This window comes from Belonocnema kinseyi, chromosome 2 (assembly GCF_010883055.1).
Source record: "Belonocnema kinseyi isolate 2016_QV_RU_SX_M_011 chromosome 2, B_treatae_v1, whole genome shotgun sequence".
NCBI classification, from domain to species: domain Eukaryota; kingdom Metazoa; phylum Arthropoda; class Insecta; order Hymenoptera; family Cynipidae; genus Belonocnema; species Belonocnema kinseyi.
In genome coordinates this window covers 183,051,940-183,074,840 of record NC_046658.1, presented here as the reverse complement: position 1 = coordinate 183,074,840, position 22,901 = coordinate 183,051,940, and the positions used below count along the sequence as shown (strand labels likewise).

Below are 22,901 nucleotides of genomic sequence, written 5' to 3'. Positions count from 1 at the left end.
TTATGGTAAGTTACTATAAATTACCTGTTATATTACCATAAATTACCAAAAAATTGCATATATTTCCGGAAATTTCTAAAAATGTTTAAAATTTAATTTTGGTCAATTTATCGCAAGTTACCTCATTTACTTGTAAAATTACGATAAATGACCGAAAACTTACAAAAATCCCACGTCTCTCTCTTTGTGCATAAAATAGGTACTATTTCTTATTTAAAAGACGTCTATTATATTTTTAAACATAATATAAAAAAATGTTACGTAACAGCGAGGGGGGTGGGGGTGTCAAAATAAATGTTACGGTATGTTGCAGGGTGATGGGGAGGGAGTAAAGGTAGAAAATAATTTTACGTAATACGTAAACACTCCCGAAGGTCAGCTAACATACGGGGTGAAGTCAGATAGGGTACGGGGTTAAAGGTTGGCTAGTGTACCCGATCGAAAGTGTGTATAAGGGTTTCTGCCCAATGCTACAAAACCCAGAACAAAATTAACGTACAATATTTAAAAATGTAATTTTTGATTCTATGTAATTTTGTATTGAATTGGAATTAAATTTTGGCGGGTTTTGAGGAAATTAGGAAAATTTATAGTGTTTTAAGTTGCTTTGAGTTTCCAGTCATTCAGTGTCATGGTTGGCCGTAAATCTTCTGAATGCAACAGTTTGCATGCAATGACAAGGTTTTATTTGCCATCCACCGGTGTGTAAGTTGCAGTTATAACATATTTCATTTTTCGTCTCAAGCCGCTCTATTTTTGTGCGACACGTTTTCTAGCTGGTTTGCCGGTCCACGAGAACGTCTTTATACAGGAGGAAGAGCTTTCAAGCTCCTCAGGTGTCTGCTGTCCGTCGTACGAATCATCTGTCACTATGGTAAGCCTCGAGCATTTTAGGAACGGACGAAAAAAATTCTAAAGACAACTTTATTTTATTCAAACTAAAAAAGAATGTAGAGAGCCGAATAATTAAAGAGGATTAATAAATCAAATGTCTGTGATCAGTGAAAGTGAGATAAGATAATCCAATCATGAAGTAGTGCAGTGAACTTTTACAATGAAGGATCGAGTGACTTGATGAGTAAATCGAAAGAACAATTAGGCATAATTAAATGTGTCGGTTTTGAATTAATTATGATAATCTTTTAATTAATTGATTCACGTTCTTTGACACCTTATAAGATGTATTTTCGCTTGAAGTTATTCGCCATGGATGGAAATGTTTTATCGCTGATTTTCAAATTATTAATTTTGCACTTTTAACTAAATTTTAAAAATTAATTTTTTTTAAGTTTCAGTTTCAAAATCCTTATTTAAAAATGATTTAGTTTTTTAACTCAGTTTTGAATTGTTTAATTTTTAAGACTTCAAGTTTAAATTTATTAATTTTGAAAGTTTCCAGTTAGAAAGCATATTATTCTCAAAATTTTCGAAATAATTGAACTCGAAGTGTTTATAACATTATAGTTTTTTAAGTTTGAAGGTTAAAAATGGCAGTGATTTTTTCGAAAGAAATTACATTTTTTAGTAAAAAAAAAAAACGTGTCCAACACTTTCAATTTTATTTTATAGTGCATAATATGATACTTCTAAATAATCTATTTATCGGCTTTGAAATTCCTACAATTTCAATTTATAATTATAGTTTTGAATGCGCAATTCTAAAACAGCTTACTTTTCGAGGCCATGAAACCAAAGTTATTATTAATTTAAAAAATTAAATTCGAAAATATTTTTGGTTTGTAATTACTAAATTTTTGGATATTTATTATTTTAAATTTCTCAATGTTGTAGTTTGGAATTTAATTATTAAAAATCTCAAGACAAATCAACTATTCATTCTTTCAAAATTACGAAATTTTATATTAAAAGCTCTCAGTCAGTTTTAAACGTACTAATTACAGATTTGAATAATCTTATTTTTTAGGTTTCAATTTTGAACTTCTTAATTTGTTTGGCTTCTTAAATTCTCCGAAACAATTATAAATTAAATTAATAAATTCCTAACAACGCAAAATTTATACAATAATTTCTCGAAATCAAGTCTTAAAAATGAGAAGATTTTGCAATCAGGTATAAAGAAGTGAATTTTTTGTTGTTGAAAATATTCCAAATATTGAACATTACCAACATTTTAAATTTTTAATTCAATTTAAAACTAAATGAAAATTGAACTATCTATCATTCAAATCTCTGTAATTGAATAATTAATTAAATTTCGAATTTTTATAATTTTAAAGATCTAAATTTTCAGATTTTCCCCCTCATAAGTTTTAATTTGGCAGTTAAAAATTGAAATGATCGCATTTCAAACAGTGTGATTACCAATTAAAAATTTTTAATTATAAAATGATTTAAATTTACTTGAAATTGTTAAAATTTAAAAAAATTCATTTATAAAAATTCGAATTTCCTGAATCTCGGTAATTACAATTTTTCAGATATAAATGAAGTTCAGATTCGTTTAATTTCAAACGTACCTGGTTGAAATTTTTTCAATTTTAAGGTCTGCAATTCAAAAGAAGATTTTTTATTTCGAACAGGTTTTTCTAAAATAATTCAATGGTTAGGGCTTATAATTGATTTTTTTTGTTGCATTTTGATCCATGAAAATTACAGTGAATTTATTTTTTGATCTTAAAAAGATTTATCTAATTATTTATAAACATTTTGAACGCTTTTAATTAGAACTGATACAATTTCAATTGCTTTGAATTTTTAAAAATCCAATTTTCAAAATGCTAATCTGTAAATATTTCATTTCTAATATTCTTAAATTGTCCTATTTTAGGTACTTAAATCTAAAATAATTCAATTTCCAGATTTTAAGCTAAAAAATGTTCATTTTAAGAACTTCTGATAAAAAGTTGTTTAATTTCAATTAATTTGAATGCAAAATTATTGCTTATTACTTTTTGTTATAAATGTGCTTCATGTTAATTTTGGATAAAATAATTGATAATGGATTTTTTAATTTTTTACATCTTAATGATAGGAAGAATATTTATCTACGAAAAAAAATTGAGATGAAAATAACTACAGTAGAACCTCGATTATCCGGTCTTTTATTATTCGAGGCTCCGCTTTATCCGAGGCAACGGGACTCATCTAAGCACTCTGCATTAACCGTGGAGTATGCTCGGATAATACGGAGAATCATTAATAAAACAGATGAAGCTGCTGCGCCTAATTCTGAATGCTCACAGTAGTTTGCAACTATTAATAAATTAATAAAGATAAATCTACATTCGTAAATTGTTTACTTTTATTTTCTAAATGTTTATATTTATTTTTCTATTTAAAATATATTAAAAATAGATAACACTTCCGAATTTTGTACTTCTTCCATATTATCTGAGTTTTCGCTTATCCTAGGTATCTTTTTCCCACATTACATCGGATAATTGACGTTCTACTATGATATTCTAGTTTTTAAAAATAAAATCATAATTCTAAAAATTTAGCATTTTATGAAAAAAGTTATAATAAGTTAAACCATAAAAAGTTTGTAATAAATTATTTGTAAATGTTTTTTAATATCAGTGAAAGCTGCCAACGGACACAAATAATATTCATTTCGGTTCATTAATTACAGAGAAAATAATTTCTAATTGAAATTGAGTTGAAAATTTAAGAAAACTAAAAATTAAATATAATTACCCAAGGAACATTTGGTAAAATAACTTTAAATATATGCTCAGTCAGCGACGAAAGCAAACATTAGTTCAATTAGCTATAACCCCATTTTTACTATTAAAAAATTAGAAGAAAAATAAGCTAAATTTAAAACCGTGAATACTATTCACAGGAAGAAGACGAGCAAAAAACTGCAGTGATGCGCAAAGCATTCCAAATGTTTGATACGACGAAGAGCGGTTTCATTGACACTCTCAAGATCTCTACCGTCCTAAACACTATGGGTCAATTATTTGATGATTCAGAATTAAATGCCATGATCGCAGAAAATGACCCTGATAAAACCGGAAAGGTCAATTTTGATGGATTCTGCAGGATCGCTGGTCCTTTCCTTGAGGAAGAAGATGCGGAAGCGATGCAGGAAGAACTAAAAGAAGCTTTCCGGCTTTATGACAGAGAAGGAAACGGTTACATTACAACTGCTACTTTAAAGGAAATTTTAGCTGCCTTGGACGATAAGCTTAACAACTCTGACCTTGATGGAATCATCGCTGAAATCGATACTGATGGTTCTGGTACTGTGGACTTTGATGGTTAGGATGTTTTTCATTTTTATAAACAAATGATTTATTATTTAATTCTTCTTATACAATTATTTTTATATGCTTCTTTTAGAGTTCATGGAGATGATGACTGGAGAATGAGACTTTTCATTGGATCACCATCAAAAGGTTCTTCAAAGATTTCTTCAAACCTCGAAAGACATTCACATTTTTCGATGTTCCATTTTCAAAATCACAAACCTCCACAAGTTTAAATTTATTAATAAAGTATTTATTACATTTCAAGAGTTGATCATTTGCCTCCATCCAATGCCTTATATTCAAATTTATTTAAGCTCTTTTTCTAGGCCGTTCCAAAAACTACGTCATACTGTTTTGCAAAATATCCACCATTTTAGGAAAGTTTTTCGATTTCAATTGATAAGTTTCTAAAATAAAACACAAAACATGCAAACATAATATTTTAAAGAAATTCAAAGCCAAAAATGCTTTCAAAATAGGAGAAATAGAGTTATTTTCCATAACAACACTGGAAAAATAGGAAATTATTTTAAATCAAATAATGATATTCAATATGTAATGCTTAAGATTTTAAGTCGGAATATATTGCATTTTTTTTCAATCATAGAATTTCAAACCGTGCACTAACAGTCAAAACTTTATTTCTTATGCAACTCTCTTGAATCCTTTTTGTTGTTTAATATGAACTCACATAGTTAGGAAACTGCGGATTTTAAACTGAAGTAGAACTATCATTTTTGGTCAAATGCCATCAATTTGATGTACCAAAATCCAATCTGATTCATATCCCAGAGTTTAAAATACCTGACCTAAAGATGAAAAAAAAGAACAATATTGTAATTCGCATCTTTTTAAAGAGGGGAACTTTTAATACAAATCAAGTATTTTTAATAAAAATGTATTTTCATAATGTTAAATAACGCGGTAATTAATTACAAACAAGAAATATCATATTAAAGTAGATTTTCTAGGAATTGCCTAGGAGTTCTAATGATGACTTTCGACGGAATGTGTGACTGGGACATCGTGGTGGTAGATGTAGACATCAGAGACGAAGATGTTGGGTGCGTTCCATACGCTGACGCCCAACTGTCTGTCGAAGGGCCACCCTAAAGGCTTTCCATCAAGAGAGATGGCACCTCCGATCACTTCGGAAATGTGGAGTCCCTGGTGGTATTTCTGGAGAAGCTCATCATGAGGTGCCTGTGTCTGAATACCAGAAACGTATCCATAGAACCCAGATGGGTAAGCTCCGGAGTAGACTTCTTGTTGCTTTCCGTAACCCTGCCCGTACAATCCTTTTCCGTAAACTCCTTGTCCTTGACCATTAACTCCTTCTCCGTTGTGACCCTGGTACATGCTGTGGTATTTTCCAGATTCGTAACCAGCACCAAGACCCTCAGAATGTCCGTGGTGAACTCCCTGTTCATTAGAAAGAACTTGTCCGTAGTAAACTCCCTGATCCTTCAAAAGTCCTGATCCGCGTCCTCCAGCAGATCCTTGTCCAGCCATTTCACGTTTTCCACTAACAGTGGAGTACTGGTATGCTGGATATTCGGCCTGACGGTGGTACCATTGGGGTTGGGCGTAGTATCCGTTGTATTTATTGTAGAGTTCGGTCCAGTGGAATTTACCTGAAAGATAGAATTTAATATAGAACGTTTATGGGTATCTAGATAACCATTAGTTAATGATAGGATACACTTTAGGTTCTAGTTACTGGACATATTAAAGAGTAAACGCTGAGCAAAAATGAAAGGTTGGATCGCAGAAAATATTAGGCGTAGATAAAACTCACCTTGGTTGCTTCCAACACCTAATTCTTCAAAATCTGGGATAACTTCGACCATGGTGTACCCTTCTCCGGCCTTGGCTGGCTGCTGAACAATCATTTCATATTCTGCAGAACTGACGGGTTGATAAGAGTGGCTATGGTAAGAGTTGACATAGTCTGGAATGATTGGTCCATAGTGGAGTGGCTGCTTTCCAGCAGAGATAACAACAAAAAGTTGGAATGGGAAACCTCCGTATGTACCCTTGGGCAGGGAAAGCCTGGATGGGAATCCATATACTTGCTGGGGCTAAAAGAAGACATCTCTTTGATTATACGAAATTCTAATTTTGATGTAGAAAATCAGATCCTTTCATCAAATTAAAAAAATACCAACTTCGAACATGAAGTGTGGGCTCTGGGCATGAGCTGCGCTCTCAACATGGTGGAGGATCTCGTCAACTGATGGATAATCAGCGCTGTGGACGGAAGATTGGCGGGAGTTCCTGGTGATGACGTTCTGTCCCTCAGCGACTAAAAGAAGAAGCAAGATTTTTTCATCAGTATCCAAACTTAACCAACCTTCCAATTTGTTATTTAGAAATGATCAGGAATCTTAGAAAATAACTTACGGTCATAGAAAAATTGGTCAAGTTCAACAAAGTCCATTCTGTTGGTGTTGATGTCAATTGGGAGACCTTCATGGTCGAATTTGGGTCCAAGGTATACACGAACAACAGCGTTGGAAATAGACCTCTGGGATTGAACGTAGATTTGGTATTCATATGGTTGATGGTCGAACCTCTTGAGAAGTCCCTTAATGTCCATACCACCATATTTAGATGTCTTCTGTTCCTTCTCCGAAAAACCTTCAAATCCAGCGTTTTCAAGGTTTACAATGTAGTCCTGGAAGTAAGTCACAAGTTGGCTTATATCAATCCTCTGGACCTGAACTCCTTGCAAGACGACATCGTTGTATTGGTAGGCTGGGAGGGATTCCTGGTAGTGTTTATAGATTCCCAAAATGCGCTTGAAGAGAACATAGAAGGCAGGATCACGAAGTGTAGTTGAGGAGATGTCCATAGCTGCTGGGGTGTATTCCCAGATGTTGCTGAATTCAGGAGTGCCTCCAAGAAGGAATTTAGATGCTTCGACGAAACTGCCATAGTATCTGTGAGCAAGAAAATGGAGTAAAAAATCTCAAGTATGAAATTTGAAACTGCCGGTGAATTTTAAAAGTTTGACTTACCTTGGGTTGATGCTTCGGCCAGTTCCCTGGATGAGATCACCAAGGATGTTGTAGCCCTGGGGTTGGTAGAGGGAAAGGAAAGCACCTGATGTGGTGCTTACGTATCCAGAGTCGATTGCGTCAAACAGTCTCTTTTCTAAAGTGCGGACGTAGTTGTACAGATTTTGACGGATGGTAGTCACATCAATGGGGCCGTTGGAGCGTCCAGAGAATTCGAGTCCGTTGACGAAGCTAAGATGGGGTTTGAATGGGATCTCAAAGTGGTTGTATTCCAAATCGTCGATTGGGCCGAGGCCGTTTGTGAGACGTTCGAGGTTGTAGTGAGCCAAGAGTTGTTGATGTAGGTAGTACCAACGTGCTCCATAACCGATCTGGTCGTTGTTCTCGTAGAAGTGAGGTCCGAAGACACCGGATAAGGTTTTGTGGGAGTAGTACTAAGAAGAAAAATAAGAAAAATTCTTAGAGTTTGCTGAAACAAATAATATAGAAACAAATCAGTAGAAACTTACGAGTTGTGGTAGCATATAAGCAGCCTGTTGCAAGTATTCGTAGTAGTTATTGAGTCCAATATCTTCGGTAAAGTAGGCAATTTTGTGCTCACTAGCCGGTAAGTGAGAAGTGTAGTTGATTGGGATGTAAAAGACCTGTTCTCCATTTGTGGCTTTGAAACCTTTGGATTTGATGTTCTGGACTTCCTGGATGACTCTGGAGTCGAAGTAATAGTGCGGAAGGATTTCGTAGGTTGGTGGAAGAATAACACCTTGGAGGTCTGGACGTTGAAGAACTGCGAAGATGAAAGCCTATTTGTGGAATTGAAAACATTTAGTATGTAGTCAAAATTTGCTTAAAGAACAGATCTTTCTTAAAATTAAACTTCTGATACCTTGACGAATTGACCTTCGTTCAAGTAAAAGCGAGCCCAGGCAGCAGTATTGATGAAAGTGGAATAGTCCTTGGCTCCGAGGAAGATTCTTGTCAGAAGAACGAATTCCTGGCGGAGCTGGTTTACCGCTGGAGAGAATACGGTACCCTTAGGTTGAACGTTGCCAGTCTTAACAGCTGTGGCGAAGTATTTAACCAAGTTGGGGTTCTCGTAGGCCTGAAGGTTGCCCTCGATGTCGTATGTTTGGCCGATTGCTCGAAAGTGGTCATTGCGGATTTCGCCGATCAGGTTGTCGAGAATATAGATGACATCCTGTTGCTTTTGAAGAAGTCCTTGGTCCGCTAAAACGAAAAAACATTTTTGGAGAGAAATAGAAATTAATTATTCGACAATTTGAGTAGTTAGCTTCGTCTCAATCTATTAAAATGACGAACGATATTGAAAGTATATGAAGTATGGATATCTATTTTTTTTTTATTTCAATTCACAGATAGAAATCGTGATGTGAATCTGAAAAGGTAGAACCTCTATTTGAGGAAGGCAAAATATTTTTAGAGTTAGGGGTAAAAGTTTATGGATGCGAGACCAAGTTTTGGTGAATAAGAAATTGTTAGAAAATACAAAAAAAAATCCGAATTGACAAATTGTTAATATTATAAAAATTATGAGCATAATTTTTTTTAGAAGGAAGATTCGGGGTTAAACTTACCAGCATGTTGTTGTGGAAGCTGAGGAACCGCAGCCCCAAGGGCCAAAAGGGTCAAGAATACTACACTGAAGCCCATGGTGCTACAGAGTGTAGTATGCTCAATGCTGGTGCAGTGGCATCTTTTATACTAAATGCTTATCATTATCATTGCGACCTGGCGACCTCATTAATTTAGCCTTTAATAAGGAGAGCTTTTGATTAGAAATTTGTAAATTCAAAGATTTTAAACGCTTTCCATTAAAAATGATACAATTTCTATTGCGTTAAATTTCAAAGGATCCAATTTAAAAAATTGTAATCTGAAAATATTCAATTTTTAATGTTTTTAAATTGTCCTATTTTCGAAATGTTAAACTTAACTTATTCAATTTCGAGATACTTGAATTCAAAATGAAATTATTCAACGTTGAACAGTTTGAATTATTAATTATATAATTTCAACTCCATTGTAATTAAGTCTTTTTCATGTGAAATTTATTCATCTATTAATAATGAAATCTGGAAAATCATGCAAATTAAACGGACTATTGAATTTATATACTCTTCTACCTTCATTGAGTATTCCTAACCCCCTCTGAAATTAAAAGGACTACATATTACATTTTTCCAAAGAAAATAATCCAATAAAGGTTTCCGACAACAAAGTGCAGCAACTATGTTCCGCTTCGCTATAATGCCGCCTTCCTATATACTAGAGGTGAATATATGTAGTAATAAATGGCGATAGATACAACACTCGAAGCAAAAGTAGCGCATTGCTCATGCGTTCTATTTCTAAAACTATTCGTTAAAACTATTTTGTTAATGATTTTACATCATATACATGTAGATCACTTGTTCAACACCCACATTCTCGAACATTTACTTTATTTATTTTCACAATGTTAATATTTTATAGAATACTTTTTAAAGAAAACCAAAAAATCTGTGCCTGGTTTGGAAATATTCCTGTAGCACTGACGTTTAGACATATAACGTGCAATTTCTTCTAAGAGCACAACTAGAGTCACGTTTTACTATAATTATTTATACTTATATAACTGAAACTACAATCAACAAATCGCGATTGTTAGAGAATTGGATATTTGCGCCAAAGCGTCAGTTGACACATCTAGAAAAATTACATAAGACAAAAGACAGATTTCTGGAAATCGGCAAAAGATCGCCACACTTCTGTTATCTGAAATATTAACCACAACAGTTTTAACCAGAAAAAAATCAACCAGAGTTTATCAACTAGAATTTTCTAGTCGTATTAACAATAATTTCGGATTAAAATAACTAGAAATTTTTTAACCTAACACGTCTAGTAACTTTAACTAGAACTTTTTTTTAGTGATCTTTTCCGAACGCCTGGGAATGACGAATAAATTAAAGCTCTCATAGTATGATTGTGGATGTAAGTAATTATACAAATCCTAATGTAGCAGTGATAGTTGAATACTTTATGTAAATATTTAAGAATTATTTTCTAATACAAAATTATAATTAGTAATAGTTATAATTTATTATTAATTCCTAATTAATTATAATTAATATTTCTTTTAAAAAAAAAATTAAATTAACGTATTTATATGCTACTAAACATGTCCATGAATGCGATCTGCGCCTGATCTGACTAACTTGTATTCATAGCGTGTTACTTCTCATTCAATTCCGTATACGGCTTGGACGTGTGAATATAAATTTAATTAATTTGCAGCGGTCGTAGCGCCTGTTGCGGAAAAATTCGAAACCCTTGAATTTTCTCAATGGGCCATTCGTGTCATCTTAGTTGCATCCCAATGTGCCGAAAACTACAAAAAAAACTCAAGTACATACTTGGAAAGTTCCGAGGATGTCCTATGTCAGACCAATCAACGTTTCTAAGACGTTCAATGTCCTAAAGATGACCTAAAGACGTTTTAAAGACATGGACGTTCTCGGGACATCTTTCGTACATACATTAGACGTTTTAAGATCATTCATAGAATATCCAAAAGACAAGTTATAAAAGACGTCTTAGGGATGTTCCAAAGACGTATCTAGGACAACCTTAATTTTTTGCCCACTTGGATGACTTCTTTAAATTCGCAATTTTTCAATTTAATATGACATTTTTTCGTTTTGTAAGCTTTGTATTAAAAAAGATACAATTTCAAATCTTTTCTATTAAAATTCTTCAATTTTTAAATTTTGATCTGAAATTGTGCAATTGATATGACGGATGCGATCAAAACACGAAACAAAATACAACTTCGTATTTAACTTGACGCGGCTTACAAATTTGTCTTCTGCAACTTTCTTTTCGATAATTGTTACTCAAGATAAATATTAACAACTTGGAAAATTTTAATTCGGCCGTTCATTGATAAAAAATAATTCAAATTTGTATGGTGTATTCTCAATATATAAGCGATGATTATAAGAAAAGCACTTTGTTTAAAAAACAAATAGGTTTCTTTGTAATAAAATATTATTTTCCGAACGAAAACCACGTTTCCCCAACTTTGACCAGTGGGTCGTTAATCGAAGAAATGTAATTTAAAATAACTTATTGCGAGAAAGCTGTTCACTAGACTTTGAGACAGTTTACGTGAAAGTTTGGAAAGAATCAGTCGACAATTGTGGAAATGGCTGCGAGTTTAAGGCAGCACACGCTGCCGCTGGAGCGGTTCGTTGCTGTTTGCCGCTGCTGCTTTGTGACTCAGTTTCGCTCTTAATTAATTTGTTATTTAAAAAAATAAAGATATTACATTTTCAAACAAGCATTTTGATCAGCAAACCGCCGACAAAGTCGCAGTACACATCAATTTTATGTAGTTATGTAAATTACCTCAAAAAAAGTAAATCAATAATCATTAAAAACAAATTTGAAAATTAAGTAGACGAAAATGAATGCTGCACGAATAGTCTATTGGCTATTTTTTCCTACCTCGAAATTAAATTACCTGATTTTTTTGCTTTTCGAAATTGAAGTCCTAGATTTTCCTAGTAAACGAATAATAGATTCTAGATCTCAATATTCATATTTAGAAAATTTTATCTTTTGTTCTTAAATCCATAATAATATTTAGCAGCCCCTGCAATGGAGCCCTTGATCTTTTAACCAAGAAGGTGTACAAATTCTCCATACGAAACAGCTAATAAATTTTTTTACGCGAAAATAATATAAAGTGAAAGGTACCAGGGAAAGATTTGGAGAGGCTGCTTAATATCACGGATTGGAAAACATAAGCTGTAGTTATCGGAATGTGAATTTTATAAATATTTTAAATTTTAAAATTAGGATCCTGTTTTACATGGATTAACTTTCGAACTGTTTCGTGAAATGTACTAGGTTAGTTTGTTAAGGTTTTTAAAAAATCCGAAATCAATCCAATAATTATCCAGTACAATAACATCCGGTATTTTAATTTCGAGGAGCAATAAAATTATTTATCTATTATTTGTGCAGCAAAATAATATTAAAATCCAAATTCGAGTAGCAAAAACATCCTGTACATTAATTTCGAAAAGCGAAAAAATAGCGAATTTACTATTCATGTAGCAGAAAAACCTGCAGCTTCAAATTCGAGCAGGAAAAAAGTCCAGTACTTCAATTTCAACGGCGAAAAATTCGGGAATCTATTATTGGTGTAGTAGAATAATCTAGACCTTAAAATGCGAGCAGCAAAAAAATTAAGTACTATATTTTGAAAGGGCAAAAGATTAGGACTCTATTAATCGTGCAGCAAAATTATCTGGAACTTCGATTTCGATTAGCAACAAAATGAAGAATAAGGCTGGTCATTCATTCGATCATCAACAAAAGTTTTTCAAAGATTTCTTCAAAACTCGAAAGACCTTCACAGTTTTTCACGTTCCAATTTCAAAACTACAAACATAAAGATTCAAATTTATTGCACAGAACCAAAAAGAGTTGGATTGATGTCATAAAATGCAAATAACCCCGGCCATTTAGTTAAATTTGTTAAAATTTCTTTTGATACATTCCTAAAATAAAACACAACACATACAATTCTAATATTTTAACAGACTTCACAGCCAAAAATGCTTCAAAAAATATTGACTATATATAAAAAATAAAACTATATGCAATAAGTAGCGGTTAAAATGTCAAGTCAAATATATTCTTTTTTCAAGCAAATATACAATTTGTAATTTCGGAAAGCTTGCAAATAAGGAAGGCCTGTGCACTTAAATTAAATCTTTATTTCTTTGGTATTTTCTTTCATTCCTTTTTGTTTTTTAATATCATCTCAAATAGTCAAAAAATGATGGTACCAATATTCAATAGAATTTGAAACCCAGGAAATAAAATATTTGTCCTAAAGATCAATATTGGAATAATCTTATAACTCGCAAATAGTTTGAGAGGGGAACTTTTAAAACAAAGAAAATTTTTGTAATAAAATATATTTTCATAATATTAAATAACGCTGTAATTAATTACAAAAAAGAATTTTAATATTAAAGTAGATTTTCTAGGAATCGCCTAAAGTTCTAATGATGACGTTCAACGGTATGCGTGACTGAGACATCGTGGTGGTAGATGTAGACATCAGAGACGAGGATGTTGGGTGCGTTCCATACGCTGACGCCCAACTGTCTGTCCAAGGGCCATCCCAAGGGCTTTACATCAAGAGAGATGGCACCTCCGATCACTTCGGAAATGTGGAGTCCCTGGTGGTATTTCTGGAGAAGCTCATCATGAGGTGCCTGGGTCTGGATACCAGAAACGTGTCCAAAGAACCCAGATGGGTAAGCTCCGGAGTAGACTCCTTATTGCTTTCCGTAACCCTGTCCGTAGAACCCTTGTCCGTGAAATCCTTGTCCCTGTCCGTAGACTCCTTTTCGGTTGTGGATTTGGTAGAAGCTCTGGTATTTACCAGATTCGTAACCTGCACCTAGACCCTCAGAAACTCCGTTGTGAACTCCCTGGACTGGTGAAAATCCTAATCTGTGTTCTCCAACAACTCCTTGTCCAACCATTCCACGTTGTCCACTGACAGTAGAGTACTGGTATCCTGGATATTTGGTATCACGGTGGTACCATTGAGGTTGGGCATAGTATCCGTGGTATTTGTTGTAGAGTTCAGTCCACTGGAATTTACCTGAAAGAGTGAGAGTTGGTAGACATGTTGTAAAGCCAACGCTGAGCAGACGTGAAACGTCGGATTGAAAAATATAATCAGCCATAGAAGAAACTCACCTTGGTTGCTGCCAACACCTAGTTCTTCAAAATCTGGGATAACTTCCATCATGGTGTATCCTTCTCCAGCCTTAGCTGGCTGTTGAACGATCATTTCATATTCTGCAGAGCTGACGGTTTGATAAGAGTGGCTATGGTAAGAGTTGACATAGTCTGGCATGATTGGTCCATAGTGGAGTGCCTGCTTTTTAGCAGAGATGACGACGAATAGTTGGAATGGGAAACCTCCGTATGTACTCTTGGGTAGGGATAGCCTGGATGGGAATCCATAGACTTGTTAGAGCTAAAGAAGACATATTACTTTGATTTTAAAAAATTCTCATTTTTATGTGGATTAACAAATTTTTTTAGAAGTTTGAAAAAATACCAACTTCGAACATGAAGTGTGTGTTCTGGGCATGAGCTGCGCTCTCAACATGGTGAAGGATCTCGTCAACTGATGGTATATCAGCACTGTGGACGCAAGATTGGCGGGAGTTCCTAGTAATGACGTTCTGTCCCTCAACGACTAAAACAAGAAGCAAGATTTTAGCATCAATATCCAAACTCAAAAACGCTTCTCAGTAAAAAATTCTAAATGTCGATTTCAAGGCGGACCAATATGATCAGTTTCATGGAAAAATATATGTCATAAATTTGAAAAACTACACTGAACTTCAGATTTATCCAAAGAATTTCAGTTATCAGGTACCAGCTATCGATCATAAAGCTGATATATTCGATTTGCTATAATTATTAGTCATTTATTCTATCTTAATCCAATTTTTATTACGCTTTTTCTGAAGTATTTTTTTTGTGACTGTACAAGAAATGTTAAATAAATCTTCAGAACAATTTTCTAATGGAATACACTTATATAAAACCCATAAAAAGTTATAATATTCAGAAAATTACTGAGAACGCTTTTTTCCAATTTAAAAATTCTATGTACGAATTTTAGTAGTGCATAAAAAGACGAAAAATTTATCGTAATTACTTTTTTAATAGAGAAAAAATTACTAGAACTATAGAATTTAGAAAATTCCAAAAAACAAACGAAAATGCACATTTCAAGTAAAATAGCGCAGGATATGAAGAAGGTCAAAAGAAGAAAAATGTTGCTTTTTGAATGCCCACAAGATTTTCATAACGAATATTTACATTTTCATGAATAATCGAAAACTGCAATCTTGACAGCATAAAAAATAATAAAAAATTCAAAATGCCATTTTGCGGAAAAACGATGCAAAATACAGAAAAAGATAAGCAAGGATGCACACTTTTTTAATTTAAAAATAAGCAAATAAAAATACTTCTGTTTTAATACCAATGCATATTATGAATTGTAACAATATAAATTTATTTAGACAATAGATTTTGCATGGTAGCTGAGAATTAAAATTCGTGCAACATAGGGAGCAAATATTAGACTAATCATGATAAATAAAATTTGTACATTATTTTGCAATGTCTGAATGATTAATGCCAGTCCGAATTGCGAAAATAAATATAACATACATTTAATATAATAATGTTCAACATAGTGCAGAGAAGCTCAGGTTTTAGAATTGTCCTTTAATTTTAAAAGGTTGTTCACTAAATTTAGCTGCAAAAATATTTATGAAAATGGTAAAACTATGATTATTCATTATATTAAAGTACTTGGACTCTAATTTACAGATTAATCTGCTACGCGAATAATAGAATCCCGATATTTTTTCTCTTCGAAATAAAAGTACTGGATTTTTTTCTACTCGAATTCAAATTTGTAGATTAATCAGCTACTCGAATAACAGCTTCCCGATTTTTTGTTCCTTGAAATTGAAGTACTAGATTTTTCTGCTACTCGAATTTCAAGTTCTAGATAATTCTGCTACTTGAATCAGAGATCCCCGGTTTTTTCCTCCTCTAATATAAAGAACTGGATATTTTTGCTTCTTGAGTTTCAAGTTCTAGATTAATATGCTAATTACTTGAAAATTTATAGGGGTGGTCTTTTGCGGTTCTTGAAAAGATCCAAAATGAATCTATTAATTATACAGTACAAAAAATCCGGTATTTTAATTGCGAGGAATGGAAAAATAGCGAATTATTCATATAGCAAAAGAATTTCGAAATCGAGTATCAAAAAAATCCAGTATTTTAATTTCGAGGAGGAAAAGCCTGTAATCTATTATTTATTTAGCAGAATTATCTAGAACTACTAATTACAGTAGCAACAAAATTCAATATTTTAATTTCTAGGAGCAAAAAAATTTTGAATTGCTTAAGCAAGTAGCAAAATAATATGTAATTTAGAATTGGAGTAGAAAAAAACCCGATAGTTTATTTTCGAGGAGCAAAAAAATCAGCAAGCTATTATTCGTTTAGCAGAATAATATGGAAGTTGGAATTAGAGTAGCAAGCAATTCAGCACTTTATTTTTCACGAGCAAAAAAATCGTTACTTTTTTAAACACGTCGGTATATATGAATTAGGGGTAGTTTTTTGGGACAGGTATTATATCGCATCTTAGAGAAAAAAAATCTCCTCTAATCATTTATATCAATATCATAATTTTTAGTATGTTTTCATAAATGGCGGAGCTCAGACGTCATGGTTCTAGCGCTGGCACCCTTTTCTCAGAAGTTCAAAGAGCAAAAATAATTTTCTTCATTATAAAATTGGGAACGAAAAAACAACAGAAAAATATGGCTTATTTCATTTTTCATTTTGCCTTCGTAGCGACGCTAAGTCATCGGACCTACAGGACTTAACAAAAAAAAACTGCAGTGATACGCAAGGCCTTCCAAATGTTTGATACGACGAAGATCGACTTTAATGACAATCTGAAGATACCCACAGTTCTAAACAGCATGAGCCAACTATTTGATGATTCAGAACCATGAGTGCAGAAAATAAAAATTTACAGAAAAAAATCGCAGAAAATAAAATAAAACGGGAAGACTTAACTTTGATGTAGTCTGCACGATCGCTGGTCCTTTATTTAGGAAGGAAAAGCAGAAACGATGCAGGAAGAACTAAAGGAAGTTTTCCGACTTTATAACAGAAACTGAAATGGTTATATTACAAATGCCGCTCATAAGGAAATTTTAGCTGCCTTGGACGACAAGCTTAGCATCTCAGCTTGATGGAATCATCGCTGAAATTGATACTGATGGTTCTAATACCGTGGACTTTGAACAAAACTGAGGTTTACATACAAATAATAGACTATTTTTTCGTTCCTTACTCACAAATAAATCTAAAAAAAAATCATTCTACCGCTAACTGTTCTCGATATATAGTGAAATATATGCGCCTATGTTTTTGATCGCACGTATCCTATTCGAATGTTTCATTAAGTATCAGCTAACATTATTTAAGCGGCTTAAGCCGGTGGCTTTTAGTTTCAAAGACGGTTCTGACGACTTTTCTAAGAAAAAAAGACACTTTACTCCCTTCATTTTTTCTGTACTATCACCAAGGCACTTGCTCGTTGTGAGGGTGGTAACAGGGTTTGTGTGACTAAGACCGTGGGTAAGATCTACATCATCAAGGCAGGTCGTAATTCATCATCTAAGTGACTAACTTTTTTATATTTATGTGGTGCATTTGTACCAAGAAACAAAAGAAATAGATTCGCGGATGGTGTTAAAGAAGGCTATGAGCTATACTTTAATATCATAGTTATAGATTTAGATAAAAATTATGCACCTATAATTGGCTGTAGAACTTGTGCGACTAAACTAAAGTTAGCAAATCGCAGAATTTATTCAAATTTTCGACGTACAACACTTATGTTTTGAAGAGAACCAGTAAAGTACAACACTGTTTGTCACTTTTGTAGTATAAAAAGACTAACGAACTTTAAGCACCCTAGGGTTTCATCTGCAAAAATACCTGTTCATAGGACTCTATATGCACGACAGAATAATTTAGACGGTGAAGATAAACAACCTAATTCTGATGAAGATGCGCTAAAAAATAAGCATTATAAAGGGGTACTAGTTTGATTTAATCAGCTTCATCTTAACTACTTAGTAAGAGGTATCAATTTATTGAAAGAAAAAGCGGAAATCTTAGGTTCTCGATTAAAGGAAAAGAAGTTAGTAGATGCTAGGCTCGCAGAAGACAGGTTCGTATATTGCAAAGATGTGGATGAATAGATGAAAGGCATAATGATAATAAGTTCCATGTATAGCAAGATAAATGCATCTAGCCCCAGAACCCCTTATTGACCCTCACCACATTATTTTGCCGCCCCTGCACATGAAGTTTGGCAAAGTCAAAAACTTTGTAAAGGCAATGAACGAAAGTGGATATGGATTCTTGTTTTTAAAGAGAACATTTCCGTGATTAAGTCAAGCAAAGATTAAAGAAGATGTATTTGCAGGACACTAAATTTGCGTAATCACGAACGAAAAAAAATTCGAAAATTGTCTAACTGGGTCTTCAGTGAAAAATGTGATACGAAATTTCTGGGCTAACAAGAACTCTTATCACTAACAGCGATTTATCGATGATATGTTAAACAATTTTAAAAGAATGAAATTGAATATATGTCCCTCAAAATTTATTTTCGGAACTCGTATTTAGACTTCTTTTCTAATCATTTAGGGGCAGCTATGACTCATTTAGTCATAGTTACTCTTACTATTTCATTATTTTTTCTCTTATTTTTTATTAGTTTCACCATCAAAAAGCTCTTCAAGGATTTCTTAAAAACTAGAAAGACATTCAAATTCTTCGATGTATTATTTTTGAAATCAAAAATATCTACAGGTTCAAATTTATCAATAATGTATTTATAATATAGCAAAAGTTGATCCTTTGCCTTGATCCGGCGTTTTATAATCAAATTTATTTAGGCTCTCTTACTAGGCCGTTCAAAAACTACGCCAAACTATTTTGAAGACTTTCTACAACCCTCCTTTCTTCGCCTTAAACCATCGAATAAAGCCAAGAAACCTCAGGGTGATGTCATAAAATACGAATACCCAACATTTTAGTTAAATTTTTTTCGATTTCATTTGATGAATTCTTAAAATGAAACACAAAACATACAAACATAATACTCTAAGAAGTCATAAATTTTTTGTACCAAAATTCACTAAAATTCGAAACTTCAAATATAAAATCATACTTATAAAGCTGAAAATTAAGAACAATCTTATAACTCGCACCTATTAAGGGAAGGTAACTTTCAAAACAAAGAGAGTATTTTCAATAAAAATATATTTCCATAATGTTAAATAACGCAGTAATTAATTAGTAACGAAAATTTTAATATAAATGTCGATTTTCTAGGAATTGCCTATAAGTTCTACTGATGACTTTCAACGGTATGCGTGACTGGAACATCGTGGTGGTAGATGTAGACATCAGAGACGAGGATGTTGGGTGCGTTCCATATGCTGACGCCCAACTGTCTGTCCATGGGCCATCCCAAGGGCTTTCCATCAAGAGAGATGGCACCTCCAATCACTTCGGAAATGTGGAGTCCCTGGTGGTATTTCTGAAGAAGCTCATCATGAGGTGCCTGAGTCTGGATACCAGAAACGTATCCATAGAATCCAGATGGGTAAGCTCCGGAGTAGACTCCTTGCTGCTTTCCGTAACCATGTGCGTGGAATCCTTTGCCGTATACTCCTTTTCCTTGACCGTAAAATTCTTGTCCTTCTCCGTAGACCCCTTTTCCTTTTCCATAAACTCCTTGTCTTTGTCCATAGACTCCTTCTCCGCTGTGGCGTTGGTAAATGCTCTGATATTTACCAGATTCGTAACCTGCACCAAGACCCTCAGAAAGTCCGTGGGGAAGTCCTTGGACTGGGGAAACTCCTAATCCGTGTTCTCCAACAACTCGTTGTCCAGCCATTCCATGTTGTCCACTAACAGCGGAGTACTGGTATCCGGGATATTCAGCGTGACGATGGTACCATTGGGGTTGGGCGTAGTATCCGTGGTATTTGTTGTACAGGTCGGTCCAGTGGAATTTACCTGCAAGAGAGAATTGATATAGAACGAGGATACGTATCTAAGAAACCATTGGTGAATGATAGGGTGCACTTTATATTCTATTTACTATAGGTTTCGCCGAGCCAAGGCTGAGTTAACATCAAAGGTGGGATGGGAAAATAAATAGACAATAGGAGAAACTCACCTTCGTTGCTACCAACACCTAGTTCTTCAAAATCTGGGACAACCTCGACCATGGTGTATCCTTCTCCGGCCTTGGCTGGCTGTTGAACAATTATTTCATATTCTGCAGCACTGACGGGTTGGTAAGAGTGGCTATGGTAAGAGTTGACATAGTCTGGCAAGATTGGTCCATAATGAAATGGCTGCTTTCCAGCAAAGATGACAACGAATAGTTGGAATGGGAAACCTCCGTATGTACCCTTGGGCAGGGAGAGCCTGGATGGGAATCCATAGACTTGTTGGGGCTAAAAGAAGACATATCACTTTGATTTTAAGAAATTCTCATTTTTATGTGGATTAACAGACTCTTTCAAAAAATTTAGAAAAATACCAACTTCCAACATGAAGTGTGGATTCTGAGCATGAGCTGCGGTCTCAACATGATGAAGGATTTCGTCAACTGATGGAACATCAGCGCTGTGGATGGAAGATTGGCGGGAGTTCCTGGTGATGACGTTCTGTCCCTCGACGACTAAAAGAAGAAGCAAGATTTTAACATCAGTATCCAAACTTAAACAACCTTCTAATTTTTTGTTTGAAAATGTACAGGAATTTTAGAAAATAACTTACGGTCATAGAAGAATTGGTCAAGTTCCACAAAGTCCATTCTGTTAGTGTTGATGTCAATTGGGAGACCTTCATGGTCGAATTTAGGTCCAAGGTATACACGAACAACAGCGTTAGGAATAGCCTTCTGGGATTGAGCGTAGATCTGGTATTCGTATGGCTGGTGGTCGAGCCTCTTGAGAAGTCCCTTAATATCAATATTACCATATTGAGTTTTTTTCTGTTCTTTCTCGAAGACGCCTTGAAGTCCAGCGTTTTCAAGGTTTACAATGTAGTCTTGGAAGTAAGTCACAAGTTGGCTTATGTCAATCTTCTGGACCTTAACTCCTTGTAAGACGACGTCGTTGTATTGGTAGGCTGGGAGGGATTCCTGGTAGTGTTTATAGAGTCCTAAGATGCGTTTGAAGAGAACGTAGAAGGCAGGGTCACGAAGAGTGGTGGACGAGATGTCCATGGCTGCTGGGGTGTATTCCCAGATGTTGCTGAATTCGGGAGTTCCTCCAAGAAGGAATTTAGATGCTTCGACGAAACTGCCATAGTATCTGTAAGAAAGGAAATTAAGTGAAAAAATTCCAAGTGTATAATTTGAAGCCGCTGGTAAGTTCTGAAAGTTTGACCTACCTCGGGTTGATGCTTCGGCCGGTTCCCTGGATGAGATCACCAAGGATGTTGTAGCCCTGGGGTTGGTAGAGGGAAAGGAAAGCACCTGATGGGGTGATTACGAAACCAGAGTCGATAGCATCAAAAACTCTCTTTTCCAAAGTGCGGACGTAGTTGTATAGATTTTGACGGATGGTAGTGACGTCAATGGGACCGCTGGAGCGTCCAGAGAATTCGAGTCCATTGACGAAGCTAAGATGGGGTTTGAATGGGATCTCAAAGTGGTTGTATTCCACATCGTCAATTGGGCCGAGGCCATTTGTAAGACGTTCGAGGTTGTAGTGAGCCAAGAGTTGTTGATGAAGGTAGTACCAACGTGCTCCATAACCGATCTGGTCGTCGTTCTCGTAGAAGTGGGGTCCGAAAACACCGGATGAGGTTTTGTGGGAGTGGTACTAAAATCAAAAATAAGAAAGATTTTTAGAGTTTGTTGAAACAAATAGTATAATAAACAAATACATAGAAACTTACCAGTTCTGGTAGCATATAGGCAGCATGTTGCAAGTATTCGTAGTAGTTGTTAAGTCCAATATCTTCCGTGAAGTAGGCAATTTTGTGCTCACCAGCTGGTAAGTGGGAAGTGAAGTTGATTGGGATGTAAAAGACCTGTTCTCCATTTGTGGCTTTGAAACTTTTGGACTTGATGTTTTTGACTTCCTGGATGACCCTGGAGTCGAAGTAGTAGTGGGGAAGAATTTCGTAGGTAGGTGGAAGGATAACACCTTCGAGGTCTGAACGCTGAAGAACTGCAAGCATGAATGCCTATTTGACGAATTAGAAGCTTTAGTATCGAGAAAAAATTTGCTTGAAGAACAGATCTGTCTCAAAATTAAATTTCTAATACCTTGACGAATTGACCTTCGTTTAAGTGGAAACGGGCCCAGGCAGCAGTGTTGATGAAAGTGGAGTAGTCCTTGGCTCCGAGGAAGATTCTTGTCAGAAGCACGAATTCCTGGCGGAGCTGGTTTACCGCTGGAGAGAATACGGTACCCTTAGGTTGAACATTGCCAGTCTTAACAGCTGTGGCGAAGTATTTAACCAAGTTGGGGTTCTCGTAGGCCTGAAGGTTGCCCTCGATGTCGTATGTTTGGCCAATTGTTCGGAAGTGGTCATTGGGGATTTCGCCGATGAGGTTCTCAAGAAGGAAGATGACATCCTGTTGCTTTTTAAGAAGTCCTTGGTCAGCTGAGAAGGAAATAAATATTTAGAAGAAAATATAAATAACTTATTCGCGAATGTTAGTAGTGAGCTTCGCCTCAAGATCATACAATTAATAAGTCGAATTTAAGAAAAAAGTTAAATTCCGCATTAAACTCACCAGCATGTTGTTGTGGAAGCTGAGGAACCGCAGCTCCGAGGGCCAGGAGGGCCAAGAATACTACACTAAAGCCCATGGTGCTACAGTGTGCAGTATGCTCAATGTTGGTGGAGTGGCATATTTTATACTAAATGCTTATCACTATCATTACGACCTGGTGACCCCATTAATTTA

The 22,901-nt window shown here is 34.7% G+C and overlaps 3 protein-coding genes and 1 pseudogene across 3 annotated transcripts; 2 read left to right on the top strand and 2 right to left on the bottom strand.

The window, feature by feature from the left end:
* Window positions 1–749: 749 nt before the first annotated feature.
* LOC117167652 (troponin C) lies at window positions 750–4,481 on the top strand. Its single transcript, XM_033352737.1, has 3 exons — window positions 750–874; window positions 3,806–4,226; window positions 4,309–4,481. Exons 1-3 carry the CDS (start codon window positions 872–874, stop codon window positions 4,335–4,337), a joined length of 453 nt encoding a protein of 150 aa, XP_033208628.1. The 5' UTR covers window positions 750–871; the 3' UTR covers window positions 4,338–4,481.
* Window positions 4,482–5,153: 672 nt separating this feature from the next.
* LOC117167651 (hexamerin-like) lies at window positions 5,154–8,985 on the bottom strand. The gene is made up of 8 exons (XM_033352736.1): window positions 8,830–8,985; window positions 8,121–8,461; window positions 7,747–8,037; window positions 7,238–7,671; window positions 6,621–7,159; window positions 6,386–6,522; window positions 6,016–6,298; window positions 5,154–5,851 (listed from the first exon to the last, which is right to left on the bottom strand). The coding sequence occupies exons 1-8, from the start codon at window positions 8,903–8,905 to the stop codon at window positions 5,205–5,207; spliced, it is 2,748 nt and encodes a 915-aa protein (XP_033208627.1). The 5' UTR covers window positions 8,906–8,985; the 3' UTR covers window positions 5,154–5,204.
* A 5,235-nt stretch (window positions 8,986–14,220) lies between these two features.
* LOC117183084 lies at window positions 14,221–17,194 on the top strand (annotated as a pseudogene).
* Window positions 17,195–19,246: 2,052 nt separating this feature from the next.
* On the bottom strand, window positions 19,247–22,803 carry LOC117167304 (hexamerin-like). The gene is made up of 8 exons (XM_033352137.1): window positions 22,728–22,803; window positions 22,254–22,594; window positions 21,881–22,171; window positions 21,371–21,804; window positions 20,753–21,291; window positions 20,518–20,654; window positions 20,145–20,427; window positions 19,247–19,981 (listed from the first exon to the last, which is right to left on the bottom strand). The coding sequence occupies exons 1-8, from the start codon at window positions 22,801–22,803 to the stop codon at window positions 19,308–19,310; spliced, it is 2,775 nt and encodes a 924-aa protein (XP_033208028.1). The 3' UTR covers window positions 19,247–19,307.
* Window positions 22,804–22,901: the final 98 nt, after the last annotated feature.

What these genes read in the sequence shown, in the direction of transcription:
- LOC117167651 (XM_033352736.1), bottom strand. Translation starts at nt 8,905, where the DNA reads ATGGGCTTCAGTGTAGTATTCTTGACCCTTTTGGCCCTTGGGGCTGCG. An exon ending in TGACCAATTTTTCTATGACC is followed by an intron (nt 6,523 to 6,620) that starts GTAAGTTATTTT and finishes TTCTTCTTTTAG; the next exon opens with TCGCTGAGGGACAGAACGTC. An exon ending in GCCCACACTTCATGTTCGAA is followed by an intron (nt 6,299 to 6,385) that starts GTTGGTATTTTT and finishes GTCTTCTTTTAG; the next exon opens with CCCCAGCAAGTATATGGATT.
- LOC117167304 (XM_033352137.1), bottom strand. Translation starts at nt 22,803, where the DNA reads ATGGGCTTTAGTGTAGTATTCTTGGCCCTCCTGGCCCTCGGAGCTGCG. An exon ending in ACGAAGGTCAATTCGTCAAG is followed by an intron (nt 22,172 to 22,253) that starts GTATTAGAAATT and finishes TTCGTCAAATAG; the next exon opens with GCATTCATGCTTGCAGTTCT. An exon ending in AGGTGTTGGTAGCAACGAAG is followed by an intron (nt 19,982 to 20,144) that starts GTGAGTTTCTCC and finishes TCTCTCTTGCAG; the next exon opens with GTAAATTCCACTGGACCGAC.
- LOC117167652 (XM_033352737.1), top strand. An exon ending in TGGTACTGTGGACTTTGATG is followed by an intron (nt 4,227 to 4,308) that starts GTTAGGATGTTT and finishes TGCTTCTTTTAG; the next exon opens with AGTTCATGGAGATGATGACT.